We start from the raw sequence: 26,792 nt of genomic DNA, 5'->3' as shown, positions 1-26,792 counted from the left end.
ATTGTGATATTCTAGTGGATTAATTTGTGATGGACCGATGCAGAGGTCGCACATATAATCCCAGGAATGGGTGACCTAGAAACTGGAGACTTCCTGTAATCTCAGTCCTACTCTAGGTTCATTGTGCTTTTGAGAAAGACACTTAACACGATGCTGCTCCAGGAGGACTGCATGCAATTAGTGTACTGTCCTTTTTCTGTAGAAGAAAATGGCACTAATAACATACATACTAATTAATGCCAATTCAATTTTAATAGATGCGTGACTCTTCCTCTGAGCATTTCCTACAGAGATCAACTTACAAGAGTTAATTGCTTTATGTACCAATGGAGCAGAGGAAAAGAGAGTGCAATAAAGAGAGAGAGCAAGGGAAGGAGGAAAAGAATGAGAGAGAAAAACACTAGATTCTACAATATGCTCTTGTGATTTATCACCAAAAAGGAGGATGGGAGGATGGAAACAGAAAAAAAGATTGAATGCAAAATGTTGTGAAGAGCAATGAGATGATTCCTAACATTCTGTTATACACCTGACAATGGTGACTTAAGAAAACTGTTTATTTTAGGGTTTTTACAGAAATGTGGTCATGTAAAAACATAAGCGCCCTTCTTGTGTTTAAAGAGTGTGCATGCATGGAACAGACCAGGATATCAAATGCCATAGAATGAAGCCAAACAACAATTCAACACAGCGTAACGAAGTCTACATTTTTGGGAGTACTGACCGAGCTACATGTATACGGTGTATATAGTCTATATACTATGCATACTATACTATACTATGAATACTTTACATACTATGTATGTAAACAGGAATGCTATTTTCTCACAATAACCTACTTTCTTGCAATAAGCCGCTTTCTGGTATCCATGTTAATGTAGTCAGTGTTTGTTTACATGAATAATACGGATCATATAATGACAACATGTAAGGTCATTTAGATGCCTTAAAGCATATATGCATAAAAACAGCTTAATATGCAGAGACAACTATAAGTAAACCATTTGTAGGTTGATTTTCTGTAAAGCTGCTATGAAATGGCATGTGTTGTGAAAAGCGCTTCACAAATAAAAATGACAACAAAAAATTGCGAACACTGTTACCCTGTGGTGCTATCAGAACATTGCTGTTTGTCTAAGCATCCCAACCAGCTTAACACAGCAACACTGACTCAACCAATGGCATGAGATGGAGGGAATATCTGTAAATTGGATTAATCAGAGATGGAGGGAAAGCTGCATGAAAATAATGTTTATTTTTGCAGTTCTTTTTGATGACGCTAGTGTGCAGAAACAACACACTTCATCTTTAAACAGTGTTCTTTTATAAGGGAATAGCCATAAATGGGTATTTTTTTGCCACTTAGTCAAATCTGTGCCCTGTCAGCTTACTCAGGATGATGTCAAGACCGAAAACTTTCTTGTGTTGATAGTTTTTTAATTTGCATATGAACCCTTGAACCCTCAAAGCTGATTTTTGAGAGTTATTAGCATCAAATTGAATAAATGTAAATACACAGTTTGTGTGTATAACAAAAATCACAGAGAAACATTATGCTGTGCATTAAAGCTAAATGTACAATATGTCTATTCTAGAGTCTCACAATTCCATTTACTTAAAAAATCAATTTAATTACAAAAGAATTATGGAAACTGATATATTTATTCTTATTATACGTATAAGCACATTCAAAATGTAAAATGTGAAATCTGGATCTTGATTACATTCATTTAGACAGAGGAACTACACTGCGTGCCAATTATTAGGCAAATTGTATTCTCCCAACTCAATTGTTTATTCAAAATTTTTAGAGTAGGTGCAACAAATAAGTAACACAAAATGAAAATTAAATTACATTTTTGGCCTTTCAAAAATATTCAGTGACAGGTATAGCCACCCTTCTTTTCAATATCTGCCATGAGCCTTCCATCCATCGAGTCATTTCGTGATCTGTTCACAATCAACTTTCGCCAAAGCAGCAACCACAGCCTCGCAAATGCTGTCCAAAGAGGTGTATTGTCTTCCCTCACTGGGCCAAGTCATTATTTGGGCAACTATGAGGCCCTTGCTGGCTAGTCAAGCAGTGGAGTACTTGGATGCATGTGGTGGAACATTGTCCTGCATAAAAATCATGGCCTTCTTGAATGCTGAGGACTTCTTCCTGTACCACTGCTTGAAGAAAGTACATTCCAAAAACTGGCAGTAGGTTTGAGAGTTGAGTTTCAGTCCATCTTCAACACAAAAAGTTCCAACTACCTTATCCTTAATGACAGCAGCCCATACCAGTACCCCTCCTCCACCTTGCTGGTACCTGACTCGAAGCCAGGTCCAGCCATGGGCCCATCCATCTGGTCCATCAAGAGTCACTCTCATTTCAGCTGTCCATAAAACCTTTGAAAAATCTGTCTTCATGTATTTCTTTGCCCAATCTTGACGCTTCAACTTGTGAATATATTCAGGGTCGTGTTTCAGCCTTTTTGACCTTGGCATGTCTCTAAGCACTTGACACCTTGTACTTCTGGACACTCCAGGTTGGTTGCAGTTCTGTAATATGGTGGCATTGGAGGATAATGGGTTCCTGGTAGCTTCACGTTTAATTATTTTCAAGTCTTTTACAGTTAATTTGCGCCTTTTCCTCTCAGTGCGAATTTTGCACCCCAGTTGACTATTCCCAACAAAATGTTTGATTTTGCCATGGTCACGCCTCAATAGTTTAGCTATTTCAATAGGGTTGCATCTGTCAGAAAGGCATTTTAAAATCTTTGACCTTTTAGTGTCAGTTAAATCTCTTTTTTGGCCCATTTTACACGAGGCAATGAAGCTGCCTAATAATTACGCACACCTTGATATAAGGTGTTAGTCACTTTCATCACACACTCCCTCATTACACAAAAACATACCACCTGAAAATGATTGAATCCAATAAGCATTCAAATTTATATGGTTTGGAGTTGGAAAATGAGCATGGAAATAATGGTAAGATCAGAATACTCACTTGCCTAATAATTGGGCACGCAGTTTATTTTTATCTATGTAACCTCAACAATGTGATATTTATGAACAAAGAGTGCATGCCTCTACATTTTTTCCAACAAAATGGGGCCATTACAACATGTCTGAATGGCTGTGGAGGATATATGGCTGATTACTGATAATTTTAGTGAAAGCAGAGTGGATATAACACTGTGGGTTGTATCAGGATGGTATCACCTTGAGACACAGCAGATTACACTATTTGTGTCTATTCAAAGTAATGTTTATATTATTACAGCTACATTACATTTCCTGTGGAATTTGATTACAAAACTTATTTTAAAATGTATTGAATTCATTAATTAAAAAGCATGATTATTTCATAATAAAGCTTCTGCCTTTAAAAGAAAGAAAATAAAAAAGTTTTAAAAGCTCAAAAACATTAACATACCTTTTTCCTCCATTTACTGTATTCTCTGTCTCTCTATTTCACCATAACTTTGGCACTCAGCGTTGGCATTAGAATTTCACTGCCAGCTGGTGTGTGTGGGATCTGATTCCCTGTGTGCAATTTTTGTGTTAAAGGAACATCATGTGTGACATCAGCATAGTAAAAGCACAGCCTTGCTTAAACCTGTTCTGACTGCACCTGAGCCAGGAGGTGGACGAGTCACAATCTGACCACCCAAACGTGCACATATGGAAAATGTCATACGATTAACTGCCACAACAACTAACAGGTTGTAATTTTCTGGCTAGAGAACCATCATTCATCAATTCGTAATCCAAGAGTGAGCAATAAACAACACTGCTCAATCTGTTTTATCTACAACGGAATAATGCCCCAATTTACTCATGCAGTTCCAAACCTATTTTTTTTCTTTCTTCTGTGGAACAAAAAAGGAGATTTGCTCTGTTTGTATCAATGATTTGATTTGAGTTAAAAGTGATTAACTACTTACATTTCAGTCTGATCATTGTACAAAGTGATCGCATGTCTTTAGAAGACTTGGAATATGACGCATGAGTTGCATGGGCTGCTTTAATTACACTTTGGGGTGCTTTTTAAGCTTTAAAGTGAGTCACTATCATCTGTTATTTTACAGTATGTATCAGTGATCACAACTTTCTTTAAAATATCTGGAATATTTGAGAATGAGTAAATGATCCGAAAATTTTCATTTTTGGGCGAACTGTTCCTTTAAAGTACCAAGTAATTGTTTTGCTTACGCTTTGCAGTCCCTTTTGTCTTCCTAAACAACCAAGATGACAGTGACACCTATAAGTCTGAATGCTTTATGTTTATGTTCATTAACTCAATTTCAAGATGTGAATTGACATAAGTCCTCAAAGTAGTGACCACCAAGCGCACAACCCACCTTGCAGAATCTGCATCATTTTAATCATATTTGTCAAAAGTACTTTTAATTTATTTAGGTGTAAAAATTACTCAGACCACTTCAACTTATATATATATATATATATATATATATATATATATATATATATATATATATATATAATAATATAAAAAATAATAATAATATAAAGAGCTCAGAACTGACTGCCCACTTTCATGACACACTGTGAATTAATTGAATCAGTCCCTATTTCACTCTCCAACTACTTATATATTTGTATATATCTAAATATTTGTATACATTCTTATATACATAAAATCAACAACTTTAAATCAATTTTATTCCATCAATTTAATTTGATTAATTCAATTGCAATATTTAAAGTAGTAGTAGTTTGTGTCTTGTAACTTTTTGTCTGATTTTCAAATATTTTTTTGCTTCAAATCACAGATTGTAAGGCTGTGATTTACCTCAGAGCTGACTGGTTTGGTTGCATGGCTTAGAATGAAGGATTTTCTGAAATCCCTATAGACAAAAATTAATGGGAAAAATATTTATGGAACTAAGATGGCTAAAAAAGTGAGCGAATATTTGTCTGTTACAGTCCCCAAATTGAATTCCTCAAATTAAATTGTATGAATACTCGTAAAACACTTTGATACCCACAAGAATTAAACAAAGGCCCAACAAAGGCTCAAAACTCAATCTTAGCATTAAGTTACCATAAAATTACCGTAACACCAAAGATTAGACAGGTAGCATGTCATCCACAAGAAGAAGAATTGCTAGCATGCCATAATGTTATGCACAGCAAGATGAGAACGGATCCGGAATATTTCACCATCATTTACACGAGACAAGAAACTTGTCATTTAAGTAAAGTGAGGTGTAAAATCTGTCATTAGACTCTAATTATCCTGTCCTACAGTTAGTGCAGCAGTTATTCAAGTGCAGCTAAATGCATTCTCTCAGTTCAGAGAATTACTGCATATATTATTCAGCCACAGCCAACATCATGCCACATTATCACCCCAATCAAGACAGCATTTATCAGTGGGAGGCTGAACACTAAATACCACCACACTTCCACACAGTTACTCAAACATGCATACACTCCCGCATCGTTAATCACATGTACGGACATATTCACGTACACTGCTCCAGCAAATCTATGTGTCTGTGTGAGAGACTCACTGTCGGGCAGCCTCCGTCATGCTGGTCCTCCAAGAATCCGATTCTGCACAGCGCCTTATCGTTCTTCAACCAGTACTCAGACGATTCCAGAACACTGTTACTGCACAAAACCTGACACAAACACAAACATTTATTTCAGATTGAGGCATAACATTTACAAAAAAGTGAAACTAGGGAGTAGGGAGTCACAGGAATTGTTTACAGCTGATATTAACATCCATATGGGGCTTCAATCACAATTGGTCAGCCGAGACAGATTTACTGTTTACACCTTGTAATAACGTGCATTTCTAAGGACCCAAGTGCATTTCTAATGACCACTTGTTACTCGTTTTTCAACAAGGGGAGGGTCTCTACTTTCATAACGACACTGTTGTGCATGTTGAGAAAGCACATATAAGTAAATATACTTTTTACATTTTATTTCAAAAATATTTTAATCTCACTGCAAATGTGACATTTTGAGTGGAATATTCATTGTTATGTTCATTCACAGTCAAGTGCCTTAATGCTTCACATGATCTATCTCACTGTGTGTTGATATCAGGCATGAAAATGTAATGTGATGTTTCGTGCATCTGTATGTAGCTGGCAATTTTTTGTTGTTGCAGTGAATATATTTTAGTATGAGTAAGTTATTTGCTGTTGTCTGGGACACATCAGGACATATTAGCATTTACAATATAAATGCGATGTGGCGAAATATGTCTCTGACCACCTATGAATGTGGTTTGAGGGTATCAAAATTGTTTACACCTGTATTTAGTGCTGTCCATTTGAGATTGGATCACCCGAGGTTTATGTTAATATCACATATCACATTAAGTTGACCAGATTTCTGAAATGAAAAACAGGGACATTTCTATTTCAGTGGTAAATATGTCATAAAACATTTCACATTACTTATCTATGATTTAAAAAATGGGGACAATTCAGATGTTATTTAAAAAAAAACAGAAAAAAAAACAAAGTGGTTTTACATTTTTGCAGAGTACAACATTATTTTTATATGCTGGTAACCAGTTAATTTTGTTTGAGAAATTTTTCATGAAACTAAATGCCAAAGGGTTTATCACAGTTAACTTTTTGGAACCACACCACTTCATGTTTCCAGAAAAAATTAAACGTGTGCTTTAATCCTAATTGCCCATTGTGGATGTCGCATTCTCTGAACGAAGACCTTTTTAACACACACACACACACACACACACACACAAACAAAAAGTGCTTATTTTAGCTTATTTTGGTGAGGCAAGTGGCTTATTTTAGGCTTGTTCTTCCAGACCATGTTGCTTGCTTCTCTTGTTAGATCTCGCAACACTGCAATTTATATTTCACCCACCCTTTTGTGCAGAGTACTGTCACACAGTGCCACACTATCCACTTAACTAATCATTATATAACAGCTCAAAAAACAACAACATTCAGTTTGCAGTATAGAATACACTTTACTTGGATTATTATGAACTAAATTGCTGCATTACATCAAGCTACAGGTATTATATAGGGGAAGTGAACCTATTAAGCCCACATACCATATAAGCCTACTTGGTGTTTTATTTTAAAACATAAACATTTGCTGGTATCATTTAACTTTTTATTTGGAGTCAAACAATCGTTTTGTTCTTGAGTTATTTAGGAACATGTGCCTCCACTGTTCAGCAGCCATTTTGCAAGTTGCTCCAAAACCTTTTGATAACCTTCAAAAAAAGCCATTTATCTAGAGTCAGATTAACAAACCAGGTGAGGAACGATAAACATTTTATAATTAAGAGATTAATAAATAAATACAACCTGATATTATTTATTTTCTTTATATTTAACTGCAGTACTTTGTATTTAAAAAGATGGATTTGATGAGTATCTGAAGTTATAAAAATAACGTGTTAAACCAATTAATGCAATTTATTCTGTTTCCGGATTATGATAAGGAATATTTCTACCATCTGAGCAATTCAAGCTTGAAGCACCACCTGTTTTCAGCAGGGGGCAGTAAGCACACACCACACTCAGGCTGCTTGATGCAACATCACAAGATGAGAATGCATTTTTGCTTTCAAACTTGATGGAGTGTAATTCCAAATGCAGGTTTTTATACATTTCAAACCACATTTAACTAGACACAGCAACCAAAAAAAAGCTGTCTATGGTGCGATGCACCAAAATGCTCTAAAAGTGCTCATCTGACCCATATGTACATTGATGTATCCAATGTATCTCAATTATAGGATTGTGCTCAATAATACAGACATTTTTATTGCCTTCTAAAACCACTTTTTGTCTTTTCATAGCTTTACTTGTTTGACACAATAATGTAATACATTTAATTATTTGGATTATTATTTTTATAATATAGTTTATTTTTATAGTTATTTAAATATAACTATTTATAATTATTTGATCATTAAATATTATTGTAATTATTGATTTTTTTTTTCCAGATTAATATATTTACCCATTCTATGTGGAAACTGAAAAAAAAATATCAACTAGATTTAGATTCTTTTTTTTTTTTTTTTGCGCTTGACATAAAAGCAAAAATACTACAACTGCTATTGGTTCACCAGCCATTTGAATGAAAGTTAAAAGCTACTCAACTTTTTAATGCCCACTTTTTTCCTAATCAAACAAACACAGAGAGAGAAATTGTTCAAATGCACATTCTGTGAGAATCTATCAACAAACACTGAATCAGACACGTGCATCGACAGCTGTTCGACTACTGTTCTGCAAAATATAAACTGTCACGTTGGCTATAATACGGAATCACTCAGTACTAAAGGGAAAATAATTTAATATTAAATCAATACGGAATGCAGTTTGTCATGTATTTTAGCCAGTGCCTCACATCCAAATAGCTGAGGACGTTTCGAAATCTAAAGCTATATTTACTGTACTTTTTTTTTATATTTACTGTGTATATATATATATATATATATATATATATATATATTTGCATAATTATCAGATACATTTGTCAATGTTAATAACTACAGATTAGAATGGAAAACATATTGAGGGAAATAGACCTGTCATCTGAATCAGACACCTTTCGCGGGAGAGCCCTTTATCTGCTTTTGCTCAGATACACAGATGCTATTCTTGACAGAGCCAACCGGTGGAAAGATCAAGTGACATCAATGACAATCAGCGCTCGTCTTCTCTCATATTTTCCATTAAAAACGGGAGAATGTAGGTGATACTGAGACTACTAATGATTGCTCATCAAGAAGTGAATAATAGCACTACTCAGACTCACAAGCAAACATCACAATAAGCTTAATTAACGTGGTGAATTATTACATACAAACATTCAAAGACTTAATATATTCAAACAATAATATAAAAATGAAATGTACTAATTCCTTTACTCAGGGGCAGACTGGCCATAGGGAGAACCGGGACTGGGCTGCCTGCTAAAATGTGCCACCACGTTCTGTCAAATGTGGCACGACAGGCTGAAGAGGGCCCCAAAATGGAACCGCAATATGCCGAAGGGGGCCGCGATATGCAGAAAAGGACAGCAACATATTTATTTAAACACCAATAACGAAAATGCTATACATTGCAAAATATAGTGTATCCATTAACTCCTATTGTTCCTAAGGATTAAAAAATATATATATTTAATTTGCTTGTTCTGATGTTTGAGGTCTAAATCTAAAAACAATATTAAAATTGAGGTGTATATTTTGTAATATGTGAAGCATTTATATTTTTAAAAGCATAGTGGGCTTATTAAGAAATATAAGTCATTAGATGAGGCATTATTTTTTTATTTAATACTCATTTTGGTGGAAGGGTGTTAACATTTACACAATCAAACATGGACTCTACCTAACATTTGATTTTGGTATCATGTGCCTTGGATTGACAATCAGTCTCCATCTTTGTTCGCAGTACCCTTTGACCACACCATGCCTTTTGTGTTTGGTCATTTGTAACATAATTTCCACATGAATATTTAATACGGCCTTATAATGCACTAAGATTGGCAATATTGATTTGCAACCATGTGCAACACCAACTTCACAGCCAAGTAAGCGTGTTTAAGTCAGATCTGAATTATTAATGAACTTCTAAGTGTGTGCCCCTTCAGTGAACCTTTCTTAAGTGACTGGTCATACTTTCATAACACGGCATGATCATACTGTATATGTGCAGATCATGTATGCAGTTTATTTTGTAAAACTGCAGTTCATTACATTACTGCATAAAGAGCAATGAGGTATGATGCAAACTGTGAAAATGTTTGCTAAAAATATAAATCTTTAACTAAATTACTACTAATATTGTTACGTTAGAGATCCTTGAAATAAACATAAACTCCCCTCTGTTAGTGTGTGTACTGTGTGAGTGTGTCTAACCTTCAGCCTGATTCATGATCAGTGTTGTGACTTTGTAAGCATTAATTATCTAATGTGTATTTAAGGAATAAACATAACCCTGTTCAGTCCCCTGTGTGTGTACTGGTATGTTTACTCTCTTGACAGTTAATGCATGTGTTTACTTCCTTTGATAAGATTGCCAGTTTGCCAGTGTTTATATGTGCGTTTTTATGCATAAGCACATGTGTGTTTTTTCTCTCTCCTTGCTGTGTGTACCATCTGTACTGACTGCTTTCCTGGCAGAGACAACCATATGACAGGGTTACTGCCGGTTGCATCACAGTTCAGCACTGTCAAACTAATAAGGTTATCATTTGCACGCAAATGATAAGAGGGAGAGTGATTACTATTATGTGTATTTATTTAACTAAGTAGTTTAACTAGATATGTTCATGCACATCTACATATACCAATTCACCCCTTAGTGACCCTTCCTTATAGTTACACAGTCTGTTTTGTTTTGATATAAGCTGTGTAAGAAGCCAAACATTTCAAAAGCGTGACCAAGCTTAACCTACAAGTCAGGATGGGAATCATAAGGAAATTCCACTTCCTATTCCACTCCAATTCCAAAGCGACAAAAATCTGAATGTAGCCAGTACAGCAGTAATTATACTGATTTATGTCTCACTAGCCTGAAGTTCACGTAACAATTTCAGTTCATTCCAAGGTTGACAGATAAAACTGATGACCAGCCAAAGGTGAGGACCAGCCTTTCAGTGAGTTAAGCACTACTCTGACCAATTCAGTCATTGAGGGAGTCATTAGACTGATTCAAACTGACTAGGGCTGGGTTTTAATACTTTTTATCCAATTTGATTCAATTCTCGTACACAAGCTCTTGATTTGATTAGATTCCAATTTCTATTTGATTCAAATTAATTTTAGTATATTTCTAATAATTTTGGGTTATAATGGCCATTTTTCTTACATATGAGAGAAATTCTCTCTTGGCTAATGCTGTAAATTATCCAGGGGACCTTCTAACTGAGCATATTACAAAAATAAAAGCTTTTTAATGTACACATTTCATGTATTCCATCTAACAATATACATTATAAACATGTCTTCCAATATATATATATATATATATATATATATATACACACATAAAAGTGCTAAAACTGTACTGTCTCTTTAAAAATAGCATCAGTTAAGCATGTTTCAGTCTTTTGGTTGATAGCTTAAGGAGAGGAGTCAAACGGTTTCTTTACCGCATCTGTGCTATGTGTGATTAAAATGAAATGTTTCTATTTTTATTTAATTTTTTTTAACAACAAAACTGACTGTAAAAACAAGAAAGGGTTTTAACAGACAAAATTATTGCATGGATCTAGTATTTGGACACATTACACAGAACAAACCAAACTTTCACTCTATGATAAACTTCTTTGCCAATATACTACTCAATCACTGGTGAGTGAAATCTTAAAATTTATCAGCTAGTGACTAATCACAGACATTTTTAGTCGCATAGTGGAAATTTGGTCATATCCGAGTGATTTACACACATCATAGAGGGTCACGCATGGAGAAAAAGATTGATCTTGGAATTTAAGGATCATTAACGGGATCAATCAAATGAAGATCACATTTAATTAATAATCAATAAAACTAAAAAATCTGTACTTTTTACCCAGCCCTACCAATAACTTTTAAATTAGAGAAAGATTCATTTTGACTCATTTTGGCTCAGTTTCCAGCTCTACTGAATAGTGCCATGCGGATCAGTTCATGCAGTGCAAATCAGTTTGGAGAGAACACAGGTGGGTCCTTGCTGAACTTTCAGTGTGTCACGCAAGTACACGCATCCGCTGTGCGCAGTTCGACTTGTGCTCACTGCAGTGTGCTTTTTATAGCTTTTTGCTCTCAGAACTCTATATAAATTAAGGGGATGTTACCTGTTTTTTATATTGTGGTGTGATTTGGCAAATGTCAAAAAGGTCACCCATCCCCTGATGTCAAGACAGCTCCCATAAGAGCTACACAAATTATTTTAACACTAGAGAGTAACTTCCTCTTCCACTGATCTTGGATCTGCTCCCACAGGGGCCACTTTGCTTTAGGACACATCTGCTAATAAAGTGGTTTGGTTGAAAGAGACATAGAGCAAAAAAGAGCTAGAAGACAAAGGATACATTAAACTAATCAGGCTGCTTGTTCTGTCACACTCCCTCTTTCTCCCCCTCTCAATCTCCCTAGCTCTTTTTTATAGCCTTTCTTTTCTCTACATTGAACTCACTCTGGTAGAACATTAGCTAATGTAACCTGACTTGTAGTGAGCCTGCCTACTGAGTAAAAAGTGCTGAAGGCAAAAAGCAAAGTATCTGTCGATGGACAGAATGGAGCTGTCAGCCAATCAGTAAGGCTTCATTTTAATCATACTGTGATGGGTGTCTGATTGGAGCATAAGATTCCTGCTATTTCCTCCAACTTTTTACACATAAATGTGCACTCAGCACATTCATGATGCTTTAAGCCAGAAACAGACTCTAATATGCCTTCACAAATTCTTGGCCCATGCATTGACCATGTGCAGTCCTTTTGTACTTGGTGTATTCTTACATTAATGTACCTCTAACCAACCACAGTATTCTAGGGGACGATAGAGTTGCCTTCAAATTTCTGCACTGTTAAACTGGATGTGTTTTTATTCAGGTATCCATCTATAAACATGGCAACAGTTTATCAAACTTTAACTTGCTAAGCAAGATTCTCTTCAAACTGTTGTTCCGCCATGATAGTAGATGGTCTGAAAGAGAAAACAGATCATAGAAGAAATGTAATGGTCTAATTGCCCATTGCAGCAATTCTTAGAATGCAATGCAATGCTTACGGAATGCAACGGCACGTGAAATTGTGCTTGCAAAGCTGGAAGGGTTTGCATTTACACCGATCAGCCAAAACATTAAAATCACCTGCCTAATATTGTGTAGGTCCCCCTCATGCCACCAAAACAGTTCCAACCATTGATGGATACACTGAGATGCTACACTTCTCACCACAATTGTACAGAGCGGTTATCTGAGTTACCGTACATTTTGTCAGCTGGAACCAGTCTGACCATTCTCTGTTGACCTCTCTCATGACCAACAATCATGTCATGCTCCAAATCACTGAGATCACATTTTTCCACATTCTGATGGCTGATGTGAATATTAACTGAAGCTCCTAACCCGTTTCTACATGATTTTAAGCACTGCACTGCTGCCACACGACAGGCTGATTAGATAATCGCATGGATGACTGTTGGTGCCAGACTGGCTGGTTTGAGCATTTCTGCAACAGCTGATCTCCTGGGATTTCCACACACAACAGTCTTTAGAATTTACAAACATCCAATAAGAGGCAGTTCTGCGGATGGGAAAGCTATGTTGATGAGAGAGGTCAACAGAAAATGGCCAGGCTAGTTCGAACATAGACAAAGTCTACGGTAACTCAGATAACCACTCATGTACAATTGTGGTGAGAAAAATAGCATCTCAGAATTTCATCTTGCCCTTTACGCACCGAGATTTGACAAGATTCCTTGAATCTTTTAACTATAATGTGCACTGTAGAGGGTGAAATGCCCAAAATCCTTCCAATTTGTCTTTGGGGAACATTGTTCTCAAAATGTTGGATTATTTGCTGAAGCATCTGTTGGGAAATTGACAAGTCTCAAATGATCCTGGCTCCTGAAGGACTTGGCTGTTTTTTTAGGCTACTTATATACAGTACTATAAAATGATTGCCTCACCTGTTTAACATCTCCTGTTTCACATTGCCTTTTTATTTTAACTCATCAAATTGTTATTAGTCTTAAATGGCCCCTGTCTCTGCTTTTTTGTTGCAATCATCTGATTTGAAATTACTGTACATTTAAAAAACAAAAAGAAATTCACAAGGTAAAACATCATATAATGAGCAGTTGTAGTGTTTTCAATTTAGCAAAGGGTGAATATAATTTATTAATCACTTTTTGTTTTTATTGGCATTTTTCATACTGTCCCAACTTTTTTGGAGTTGGGGTTGTAATTGCACAGAATATGTTTCGGACCTTGATACAAAACAGTGGTAAACACAAACACAAACACACACACACACACACACACACACACACACACACACACACATGTTGTGTTTCCATGTTTTATGGGGACTTTCCATAGACATAATGGTTTTTATACTGTACAAACTTTATATTCTATCCCCTAAACCTAACCCTACCCCTAAACCTAACCCTCACAGAAAACATTCTGCATTTTTACATTTTCAAAAAACATCATTTAGTATGATTTATAAGCTGTTTTCCTCATGGGGACCGACAAAATGTCCCCACAAGGTCAAATATTTCGGGTTTTACTATCCTTATGGGGACATTTGGTCCCCACAAAGTGATAAATACACGCTCACACACACACACACACACACACACACACACACACACACACACACACACACACACACACACACACATACACACACACATGCACCTTCTTGCAGGTGGAGACAGAGGACCCAAGGGTGGTCTCAGTTCTGACTTCCCATGTGTCCACGGACTCAGACCCCTCATACATGGCAGACGATTGGAAATTACTGCAGAACAAGAGCGAGAGAAAGAGAGAGACTGTAAAACATACAAATTGAGGAAGTACCCAAATGGCCTGTAACTTCTAAAATGTCTGGGTAAAATAAGTAATACGTAAATGAAAAATTAGCCTCTTTATTTCTCTCTCTCTGTGACATTTGTAGATAAATGTCATAGTCAAAAGAGAGAGAGAGAGACAGAAAGCGAGAGTAGAAAAGGAGAAGAAAATAACATGGACGGTTTAATTAAATTCTTCAGGATTAATTGACTACTGGGAGTACATTAAAGATATAAACCCATAGTCAATCACACAGTTCTCTGATGTGGCAGAAGAAAAACATTACCAAATTGTACAGTGTGCACTGAATGTTCCTCTGTTGCAGAGCATTTGTATCTGAACTCCATGTTCTCCAACACGGTCTCAAGAAAAGTCATAATAATTGGTACGAGATGATGAAATTATAAGAAATCTCATGAGTTGGCTTATACAAAAATGTATGACTTTTACTACCAGAGAGAAAAAATAATGATAACGTTATTATGATATTTCCTAACTTTAATCTTTTTTTTACCATGATTTTAATAGGAAAATCACTTTTGTGTCCCATGGAATAATGAAAACTAAATTTGTTCACTGGCGTTTCCTTTTCCTGTTTTGTATCCATTTGAAGTTCTGTATGTTGAGCGGTTGGTCTCTATGGGTATAAAAGTCGTATGTTGTCGTAAAAGCCAAGCCAAATATTTTCTTTCGATTTCGCCATCTCGTACAAATGACAAGCTGTCATGAGACTATGCTGATATTCTCTCTAAACACAGCCAGATGAACCTGTTTATATGTCAAGACTCAAATTCAGTTTATTTAAATGTTTCCCAGATGCTCTTATTAATAGAAGCACGGCTTTATCTCTGGTCAGGGTTTATTGTGAGATTGTGTGTGTGAATGCCATTTTATTGAGGGAAAAAACAGTCTCATCAAGACATTTCAGTGTATCAGAGATAAAGACAGCCTATTTTGCTATATTAGCCAAAGTGCAGCCAAAAGTTGAGCTATTCTTTGTTAACTTTAAAAATACAATTATAGATTTCAAGAGCCCATTAACTCTAAAACATCAGTCAACAGTTTAACTTTGAATTAAGCAGGCACTTGAAAACCATGCTCAGCCAGGATCACTTCCATCAAATGTATACTAACTTGACTACTTGAATGAATACTTTATTGATTGTAGACAATTTAAATGTCTGTTAGTTTTGGTGATATGGTTCTGTTCTGGGCAAACTCCTCGCCCAGTCATGCATGGAAGGAGCAGGTTGAGCAGCGAATAACAAGACAGATTTAGATGAAAATAAAAGGCAAAGTTGTCATACGAGAAGTGAAGCTGGGGATGGAAGAGTGTGTTAAGTGCAGATTGCATCCATGCAATGTAAAGGCAGCTAAGAGAATGAATGAAAGGAGGACTTGTAGTGGACCGCTTTTATTGGAGTCTGAATTGTATTGGTAGATGTCATGAACTTATATGACCTGTGTGAACAGACGCTACGCTTGATTGTGTGTATGTGTTTTGTCCAGCTTTTCTCTCTTTATTTCATGCCCCCTGTCTTTTCTCTGACCAATCTGAGTGTGTAAACAAACCCCTTGAGTTTCCTCAATGTAATAAAGGTTAGATAACAACTACTGTAATTATGGCAGTCGCTTTAACACATTCATTTTGTGATCAATTATATGAAAAATAACACGTAAAAAAATAACGGCACCTGTACATAAATTCCATAGGAAGAAATGTTCCTACCATTGGAGCAATTAAAGTTTGATATACCACGAGCAGGCAGCTCAGCCTTCCACAGATGTGCTTTTGCGCTCAAAGACATCTGGACTGAGCACAACAGAATGCAGACCTGATTTTTCAAAGTTTCAAACTACGTTAACTTGACACGCGTCATAAAAACAGCACTTATGACCGGAGGCGCTGAAAAGTGAGACGCGACGCAACCAAAGATGTATGTAGGCCAAATAAATAAATATATATGACTTTTAAAGGCACATTTTGTATTATCTAAATGCTTCTCTTGTCTGTTGTCACAGTATAATGTATTTGAATGATCAGAATTATAATATTTATTATATATTTTATCATATACTATATTCTATTGTAATCGATTGACAGTATTGCAAATAGTATAAGCTATCCATTGAGAATAAACACTCTAGCATAAAAGGCTTTACTTCATTCAGGGATGCTGTCTTGGGATGTTGGCTTATATTCACCCAAACAGTCTTTGAATATCTTTCAATCTCTATCACGGATTAGCTGTGAGCCTTGAGGGACTCATGAGGGATCTTTTTGCATTAAACACCCCAAGAAACATTCAAAAGAGCTGCAACTACAAGCAGTTGTTTTGCCATGATATGTGGCTCAGTTGATGAATGGATGGATTTGAAAATGTAATGACAATGCAGAGTTCTCTCATGAGAGGAAACACAAGCCATCAATAATTATGTTTTTGAGGTCATGCAGTTTAAAAGCCAAAGCTTTTGTTGTCTCCTATAGATAGTCACATTAGTTTGAGAATGCGGTTTTGGTAATTTATGTATTAATACATTCCAGGGATGTTTGGAAATCTTCAAGTGATTTTCCTAGTGAAGTGGCAAGTTCTATCCGTCTTCTTGAGTTCTGCAGCCAATCTGTACAATTTTTCTCAAGTTTGTCTTCATGGTGAGTCTGCCATTTTAGACAAGGATGTGCCTTCAATTGGAGTGTTAGCATTTTCTCCTTATGCGTGTCGAGTTTACATCTGCATTGAAAGTTTATTTGTCTAAGTTAACTTCCTATTAGTCGTGATTTTAGCTAAAAACTAAAACAGTAGGTCATTTTTTTATATAATTTATTTGAAAGTAGACCCTCGTTAGTGTAGCTCATGTCAGATTGATCTCCCTTCTCTAAAAACTCTAGTCTTTATGGAAATGAGTCAACTAGATAGTCCTTTGAAAGGGTTGTTAACATTTTACAACAAAAAAGCATGCTGGAAACCTCACTTTTTATAGCGAGCGGACACTTATCGCACCAATATTACTGAAACATGATTAAACACGGACGCACAAAACACATGCTCATACATGTTTTTTTTACTCATAACAACCTGTCAAACACTTTCACATACTGTTTTCTCCATCTGTCAATCAGTAGCAGCAAGAGTCAGCAAACGAATGCAAGCATGCAAGTTTCATTCATGACAACCTGTCACAAGCGCATTCAGTTTTCTCAATCACAGAACCAGCATGCAAGAGGCTGCAAATAAATAATGCTTTAGTTCCATAATGTTCAATGCTACTGCCAAATACATTCAGACATTGATTTATACCTGTCCAGCAAAGAATGTTGATGTGCTGAAAGCGATATCAGCTGTTTTGCTAAATTCCGCAAGCATAATGGTGCTTTCAAGTCTTCCAGGGAAGTTCGTACTTAAGAGGGCGGAGATTGTAAAATGCCCCAAAGTGCATCAGCACAAAGATCAGCCCCAAAGTGCATCAGCCCACCGGGAAAATGCCCGGTATGCCAGATTACCAGCCTTGGGTGTGCGGTCAGGTTGTGAGGACTGGGTTATGACTAAATTTACGCCATGCATACTGTACATGGAGTGATCAGCAAAGCAGACGCGCAAAGTATACTTTGGCATTAACCCTCTGGGGTTGACGGACGCACCGGTGTATCCTGCTGGATTTTTTCCGCCATTACAGATGAAACAACATAAAATTCTCCATCATTTTGGGGCATACAGATAAGTGAAAGGCATCATTAGAGACTATAAAGGGTCTACTTTTATTTGTGTACACTCAAAATAACAACAAAACCTTGTGCTTTTGTAAAATAAAGAAAATAAAAAGGGTGAGCGTTCAGCTGTCTCTGGGTTCGCGAGCATATATCTGAAACGCGTCACAAAAATTAACTGAAACTCAGCGAATACTTATCACACAAACATGAAACATATGTCTAAAGAAAGCTTAAAATGTCTATTTTTAAATAAAACCATTCAAATTTAAAACAAATATTCTCCTGCAATGTAATCTGTATGAAACAAAGCGATGTACAATTTCACCTGGCTCGGCTAATTATCCCTAATGTGATCACAGAGGGCGCTATTCATACGCTAATGTGCTGAGGTGTTCAATGCCGACTGTGCCTTAAAGGGGTCATGACATGAGAAACCAAATTTGCCTTGATCTTTTGGTATATAAGAGGTCTTTGTATCATTAAAACGTCCTGCAAGTTTAATATTTTAAGACGTCCTCCCCATTCTAAACAAATCATTTATTTAATCAAGCTCAAAATACAGCTCGTTCTGGATTCATGGTTAGAAGTGACGTGTCGGTTAGAAGTGACGTAACAGCGTTTGCATATGACCGCCTCCAGCACAAGATAACTACGATTTAAGCGCAAGACAACTACGCTCATTTCAGTATCGCCGTGCGCCTCACAAGTGTTCAGTCGATGGACAGCGAGCTCTGACAGAGACTACTTGTGCACAGGAAAATTACGATGCCACACAGATGTGCTGTTCCTGGCTGTGGTCAAACAAAACCTCTGAATAAGCTGCCGAAAGATCCAGACGTCAGGGAAAAATGGATGCAGTTTATTTTTGCGGACGTTCCAGTCACGGCAGTGTTAACTTAAGCATTTGTTCTGTACATTTTAAGGATGACTGTTTTGAGAACAAATCTCAATATGATGCTGGCTTTGCCAGAAAACTGTTGCTCAAAGATAAGTCCGTGCCGACTATTCTGGGAACAACGACGACGCAAACTGTAAGTAATCTATTTTAAACTTTAAACTACTTTTTAAAGCGCAATTTCATTCATTATGAATAATCACAGTGTTTTTACTTAGTTTACTTGCATATTGTTCTGGCTGGGGGCGTCAATAATTGATACATAGGCACTGACGTTAGCCAATCATAACAGTGGGCGTTAACACTGAAGTCTTAAATGGAAAACGCCCCCAAAACAGACTGTTTGAATCAGAGGATGAGAAACAGGGTGGGAAAAGGTCATAAATCACTAGATTTTAAAAGTTTTTCTTAAAAAAAAATATATTAATACTATAATTGCACCTAAGGGAACATAATAATACAATAAAAAAAACCATGTCATGACCCCTTTAAAAACAAAGTTCATTCACTTTTCTGTGCATTTGAAAGATCACAGTATACACAGGCTAGGAAACTCCTGGATAGTGACGAAGAGTTACAATTTTCCTTAGAAGAAGAGCGGGACTCTGATGAACATTTGTATTTTGAAGAGAGACTTGATCCAGCCGAGGATACAACCGAATGACTGACAAGCTTACAAGTTGTTGTTATTAGTGGTGCTTGCAAAGCATCACTATTGTAATCTCACATACTTATTATTAGTGGTGCTTGCAAAGCATCACTATTGTAATCTCACATACTTATTATTATACTTTTTATTTTTATTTTTATTAGTGGTGCTTGCAAAGCATCACTATTGTAATCTCACATACTTATTATTATACTTTTTATTTTTATTTTTATTTTTATTTTTATATCTCTTAACAAAACTTCGGCACCTAACTCGTCCCGCACCGTTTGGCGTAGACCCACGAATGAGGTGTCAAATCGAACGGCCTATTGAGGACACGTGTGCTATGACTTTTATAAGCTGATCGGGGTACGGTATTTGCCCCAGGGGCAAAAAAGCAGCCGAAAAATCCCATAGACTTAACATTGAGACAAACTTTGACGCATCACAGCTCCAAGCGAGGATTTCGTAGAAACGTGTGATTTGCTACATTTGAAGAGGCTGGCAGGCTCTGTAAGAGCATACCTCAATATGGGGTAAAAGTTGCACCCCTGGGGGCAGGAGCTGCCCAAAAATGCCCCAATTGACTTATAATGGTGTAGGACGGCCCATGAAATGAAAAGGCATAGGGATTTGCTATTGAACATAGCTCTGGATCACAGTGTCATAGAGACAAGGGGTGGGCTCATTTCACTCAGACGACCAATCAGTCTCTCAGGATCATTGTGAAGCTATCATGCCACGCCCTAGCAACCATTTAAGAGCACCTTAGCAACAAGTCCCATAGACTTCTATTGAAAGAGATCAAAGGGATATCTCCGGATAGAAGTGTCATAGAAACACAAGGGTGGTCTCGTTTGACTCGGGACAGCAAACAGCCAATCATGCATCACTTCAACACTTCCTAGCCCCTCCCTAGCAACCATTGTCGAGCACCTTAACAACCAAAATCCATAGAGGGATATCTTCCATTCTGAATGTCACAGAGGCATGGGAGTTGGTTTATATCATTCATACTGACAAGCAGCCTTTGGAGATTCATGATTGGCAGCTGCCAAGCCACTCCCTAGCAACTACACAGAGTACCCTAGCAACCGTTTAGCAGTAACTATATCTCTGCACCAGAAAATCAGAGAGACTTCTGGGTTGATTTATTTCAATCAGGATGGCAAGGACACTTGATAAGTATCACTATGTTAACTGCCTAGCAACCAGATGGGGTTACCCTAGCAACCGAGTAACAAATCACATATCTCTGCATCAGAAAACGTAGAGACTTCCGGGTTGACTTATTTCAATCAGGATGGCAAGGACACTTCATTAGTATCACTATGGTAACTGCCTACCAACCAGATGGGCTTACCCTAGCAACCGAGTAACAAATCACATATCTCTGCATCACAAAAACATAGAGACTTCCGGGTTGACTTATTTCAATCAGGATGGCAAGGACACTTGATAAGTATCACTATGTTAACTTCCTAGCAACCAGATGGGGTTACCCTAGCAACCGAGTAACAAATCACATATCTCTGCATCAGAAAAACGTAGAGACTTCCGGGTTGACTTATTTCAATCAGGATGGCAAGGACACTTCATTAGTATCACTATGGTAACTGCCTAGCAACCACATGAGCTTACCCTAGCAACCGAGTAACAAATCACATATCTCTGCATCAGAAAAACGTACAGACTTCCGGGTTGACTTATTTCAATCAGGATGGCAAGGACACTTGATTAGTATCACTATGATTACTGCCTAGCAACCAGATGGGGTTACCCTAGCAACCGAGTAACAAATCACATATCTCTGCACCAGAAAATAGTACTGACTTCCGGGTTGATTTATTTCACTCAGGATGGCAAGGACACTTCATTACTATCACTATGGTAACTGCCTAGCAACCAGATGGGGTTACCCTAGCAACCGAGAAACAAATCACATATCTCTGCACCAGAAAAGAGTACAGACTTCCAGGTTGATTTATTTCAACCAGGATGGCAAGGACACTTCATTAGTATCAATATGGTAACTGCCTAGCAACCACATGGGGTTACCCTAGCAACCGAGTAACAAATCACATATCTCTGCATCAGAAAAACGTAGATACTTCTGGGTTGACTTATTTCAATCAGGATGGCAAGGACACTTGATTACTATCACTATGGTAACTGCCTAGCAACCAGATGGGGTTACCCTAGCAACCGAGTAACAAATCACATATCTCTGCATCACAAAAACGTACAGACTTCCGGGTTGACTTATTTCAATCAGGATGGCAAGGAGACTTGATTAGTATCACTATGGTAACTGCCTAGCAACCAGATGGGGTTACCCTAGCAACCGAGTAACAAATCACATATCTCTGCATCACAAAAACGTAGAGACTTCCGGGTTGACTTATTTCAATCAGGATGGCAAGGAGACTTGATTAGTATCACTATGGTAACTGCCTAGCAACCAGATGGGGTTACCCTAGCAACCGAGAAACAAATCACATATCTCGGAACCAGAAAAGAGTACAGACTTCCGGGTTGATTTATTTCAATCAGGATGGCAAGGAGACTTGATTAGTATCACTATGGTAACTGCCTAGCAACCAGATGGGGTTACCCTAGCAACCGAGTAACAAATCACATATCTCTGCATCACAAAAACGTAGAGACTTCCGGGTTGACTTATTTCAATCAGGATGGCAAGGAGACTTGATTAGTATCACTATGGTAACTGCCTAGCAACCAGATGGGGTTACCCTAGCAACCGAGAAACAAATCACATATCTCGGAACCAGAAAAGAGTACAGACTTCCGGGTTGATTTATTTCAATCAGGATGGCAAGGACACTTGATTAGTATCACTATGGTAACTGCCTAGCAACCAGATGGGGTTACCCTAGCAACCGAGTAACAAATCACATATCTCTGCATCAGAAAAACGTAGAGACTTCCGGGTTCACTTATTTCAATCAGGATGGCAAGGAGACTTGATTAGTATCACTATGGTAACTGCCTAGCAACCAGATGGGGTTACCCTAGCAACCGAAGTAACAAATCACATATCTCTGCATCAGAAAAACATAGAGACTTCCGGGTTGACTTATTCCAATCAGGATGGCAAGGAGACTTGATTAGTATCACTATGGTAACTGCCTAGCAACCAGATGGGGTTACCCTAGCAACCGAGTAACAAATCACATATCTCTGCATCAGAAAAACGTAGAGACTTCCGGGTTGACTTATTTCAATCAGGATGGCAAGGAGACTTCATTAGTATCACTATGATAACTGCCTAGCAACCAGATGGGGTTACCCTAGCAACCGAGTAACAAATCACATATCTCTGCATCAGAAAAACATAGAGACTTCCGGGTTGACTTATTTCAATCAGGATGGCAAGGAGACTTGATTAGTATCACTATGGTAACTGCCTAGCAACCAGATGGGGTTACCCTAGCAACCGAGTAACAAATCACATATCTCTGCATCAGAAAAACATAGAGACTTCCGGGTTGACTTATTTCAATCAGGATGGCAAGGACACTTGATTAGTATCACTATGCTAACTGCCTAGCAACCAGATGGGGTTACCCTAGCAACCGAGTAACAAATCACATATCTCTGCACCAGAAAACACTACAGACTTCCGGGTTGACTTATTTCACTCAGGATGGAAAGGAGCCATGTATTGTATTACCTTGGTAACTGCATAGCAACCACATGGGCTTTCCCTAGCAACCGAGTAACAAATCACATATTTCTGCACCAGAAAATCGTACAGACTTCTGGGTTGATTTATTTATGACCATAATTTTTGTTCTTTTCCAGTTACAACATGCTGTTTGACGAGTTTTGCCACGGCAAGCACCACTCACATTTTCTTCAGGAAATGTACCTATCTAGTTTTTATTTTTATATCTCTTAACAAAACTTCGGCACCTAACTCGTCCCGCACCGTTTGGCGTAGACCCACGAATGAGGTGTCAAATCGAACGGCCTATTGAGGACACGTGTGCTATGACTTTTATAAGCGATCGGGGGTACGGTATTTGCCCCAGGGGCAAAAAAGCGGCCGAAAAATCCCATAGACTTAACATTGAGACAAACTTTGACGCGTCACAGCTCCAAGCGAGGATTTCGTAGAAACGTGTGATTTGCCACATTTGAAGAGGCTGGCAGGCTCTGTAAGAGCATACCTCAATATGGGGTAAAAGTTGCACCCCTGGGGAGCAGGAGCTGCCCAAAAATGCCCCAATTGACTTATAATGGTGTAGGACGGCCCATGAAATGAAAAGGCATAGGGATTTGTATTGAACATAGCTCTGGATCACAGTGTCATAGAGACGAGGGGTGGGCTCATTTTACTCAGACGACCAATCAGTCTCTCAGGATCATTGTGAAGCTATCAAGCCACGCCCTAGCAACCATTAAGAGCACCTTAGCAACAAGTCCCATAGACTTCTATTGAAAAAGATCAAAGGGATATCTCCGGATAGAAGTGTCATAGAAACACAAGGGTGGTCTCGTTTCACTCGGGACAGCAAACAGCCAATCATGAATCACCTCAACACTTCCTAGCCCCTCCCTAGCAACCATTGTCGAGCACCTTAACAACCAAAATCCATAGAGGGATATCTTCCATTCTGAATGTCACAGAGGCATGGGAGTTGGTTTATATCATTCATACTGACAAGCAGCCTTTGGAGTTTCATGATTGGCAGCTGCCAAGCCACTCCCTAGCAACTAAACAGAGTACCCTAGCAACCGTTTAGCAATAACTATATCTCTGCACCAGAAAATCAGAGAGACTTCTGGGTTGATTTATTTCAATCAGGATGGCAAGGAGACTTGATTAGTATCACTATGGTAACTGCCTAGCAACCAGATGGGGTTACCCTAGCAACCGAGTAACAAATCACATATCTCTGCATCAGAAAAACGTAGAGACTTCCGGGTTGACTTATTTCAATCAGGATGGCAAGGAGACTTCATTAGTATCACTATGGTAACTGCCTAGCAACCAGATGAGGTTACCCTAGCAACCGAGTAACAAATCACATATCTCTGCATCACAAAAACGTAGAGACTTCCGGGTTGACTTATTTCAATCAGGATGGCAAGGACACTTGATTAGTATCACTATGGTAACTGCCTAGCAACCAGATGGGGTTACCCTAGCAACCGAGTAACAAATCACATATCTCTGCATCACAAAAACGTACAGACTTCCGGGTTGACTTATTTCAATCAGGATGGCAAGGAGACTTCATTAGTATCACTATGGTAACTGCCTAGCAACCAGATGGGGTTACCCTAGCAACCGAGTAACAAATCACATATCTTTGCACCACAAAATAGTAGAGACTTCCGGGTTGACTTATTTCACTCAGGATGGCAAGGACACTTGATTAGTATCACTATGGTAACTGCCTAGCAACCAGATGGCGTTACCCTAGCAACCGAGTAACAAATCACATATCTCTGCACCAGAAAATAGTCGAGACTTCCAGGTTGACTTATTTCACTCAGGATGGCAAGGACACTTGATTAGTATCACTATGGTAACTGCCTAGCAACCAGATGAGGTTACCCTAGCAACCGAGTAACAAATCACATATCTCTGCATCAGAAACACGTAGAGACTTTCGTGTTGACTTATTTCAATCAGGATGGCAAGGAGACTTGATTAGTATCACTATGGTAATTGCCTAGCAACCAGATGGGGTTACCCTAGCAACTGAGTAACAAATCACATATCTCTGCATCAGAAAAATGTAGAGACTTCTGGGTTCACTTATTTCAATCAGGATGGCAAGGAGACTTGATTAGTTTCACAATGGTAACTGCCTAGCAACCAGATGGGGTTACCCTTGCAATCACGTAACAAATCACATATCTTTGCACCAGAAAATAGTACAGACTTCTGGGTTCATTTATTTCACTCAGGATGGCCAGGACACTTAATTACTATCAATATGGTAACTGCCTAGAAACAAGATGGGGTTACCCTAGCAACCGAGTAACAAATCACATATCTCTGCCCCAGAAAATAGTAGAGACTTCTGGGTTCACTTATTTCAATCAGGACGGCAAGGAGACTTGATTAGTATCACTATGGTAACTGCCTAGCAACCAGATGGGGTTACCCTAGCAACCGAGTAACAAATCACATATTTCTGCACCAGAAAATCATACAGACTTCTGGGTTGATTTATTTACAGACTTCTGGGTTGATTTATTTATGACCATAATTTTTGTTCTTTTCAAGTTATAACATGCTGTTTGACATGCTGTTTGACGAGTTTTGCCACGGCAAGCACCACTCACATTTTCTTCAGGAAATGTACCTATCTAGTTATTTTTATTTTTATTAGTGGTGCTTGCAAAGCATCACTATTGTAATCTCACATACTTATTTTTATTTTTATTTTTCTTCTTTTTATTATTATTCTATCTCCGTACAAAACTTCGGCACCTAACTCGTCCCGCACCGTTTGGCGTAGACCCACAAATGAGGTGTCAAATCGAACGGCCTATTGAGGACACGTGTGCTATGACTTTTATAAGCGATCGGGGGTACGGTATTTGCCCCAGGGGCAAAAAAGCGGCCGAAAAATCCCATAGACTTAACATTGTGACAAACTTTGAGGCGTCACAGCTCCGAGCGAGGATTTCACAGAAACGTGTGATTTGCCACATTTGAAGAGGCTGGCAGGCTCTGTAAGAGCATACCTCAATATGGGGTAAAAGTTGCACCCCTGGGGGCAGGAGCTGCCCAAAAATGCCCCAATTGACTTATAATGGTGTAGGACGGCCCATGAAATGAAAAGGCATAGGGATTTGTATTGAACATAGCTCTGGATCACAGTGTCATAGAGACCAGGGGTGGGCTCATTTTACTCAGACGACCAATCAGTCTCTCAGGATCATTGTGAAGCTATCAAGCCACGCCCTAGCAACCATTAAGAGCACCTTAGCAACAAGTCCCATAGACTTCT

At 38.0% G+C, this 26,792-nt stretch overlaps 2 protein-coding genes across 3 annotated transcripts in view; both read right to left on the bottom strand.

Annotated features, from left to right (window-relative positions):
- The window catches only part of LOC127622648 (A-kinase anchor protein SPHKAP-like), a 73,272-nt gene that overhangs the window by 41,418 nt on the left and 5,062 nt on the right, over positions 1–26,792 (bottom strand). For both annotated transcript variants that reach the window (XM_052096663.1, XM_052096664.1), the window contains exons 2-3: positions 14,392–14,494; positions 5,529–5,639 (exon numbers count right to left, since the gene is read on the bottom strand). In XM_052096663.1, the coding sequence (XP_051952623.1) occupies positions 5,529–5,639; positions 14,392–14,475 (195 nt within the window). In that variant the 5' untranslated portion in view covers positions 14,476–14,494. The remainder of the gene's footprint in view (positions 1–5,528; positions 5,640–14,391; positions 14,495–26,792) is intronic.
- Positions 14,061–26,792, bottom strand: part of LOC127622649 (protein Aster-B-like) — a 355,094-nt gene continuing 342,362 nt past the window's right edge. Inside the window, exon 20 of the mRNA XM_052096667.1 lies at positions 14,061–14,306. The gene's annotated coding sequence lies outside the window, so the exon portion shown is untranslated. The remainder of the gene's footprint in view (positions 14,307–26,792) is intronic.

The sequence above is a fragment of the Xyrauchen texanus genome, chromosome 29 (genome assembly GCF_025860055.1).
Source record: "Xyrauchen texanus isolate HMW12.3.18 chromosome 29, RBS_HiC_50CHRs, whole genome shotgun sequence".
NCBI classification, from domain to species: domain Eukaryota; kingdom Metazoa; phylum Chordata; class Actinopteri; order Cypriniformes; family Catostomidae; genus Xyrauchen; species Xyrauchen texanus.
The sequence above is the reverse complement of the archived record's forward strand: the minus strand, read 5'-3'. Positions and strand labels throughout refer to the sequence as shown.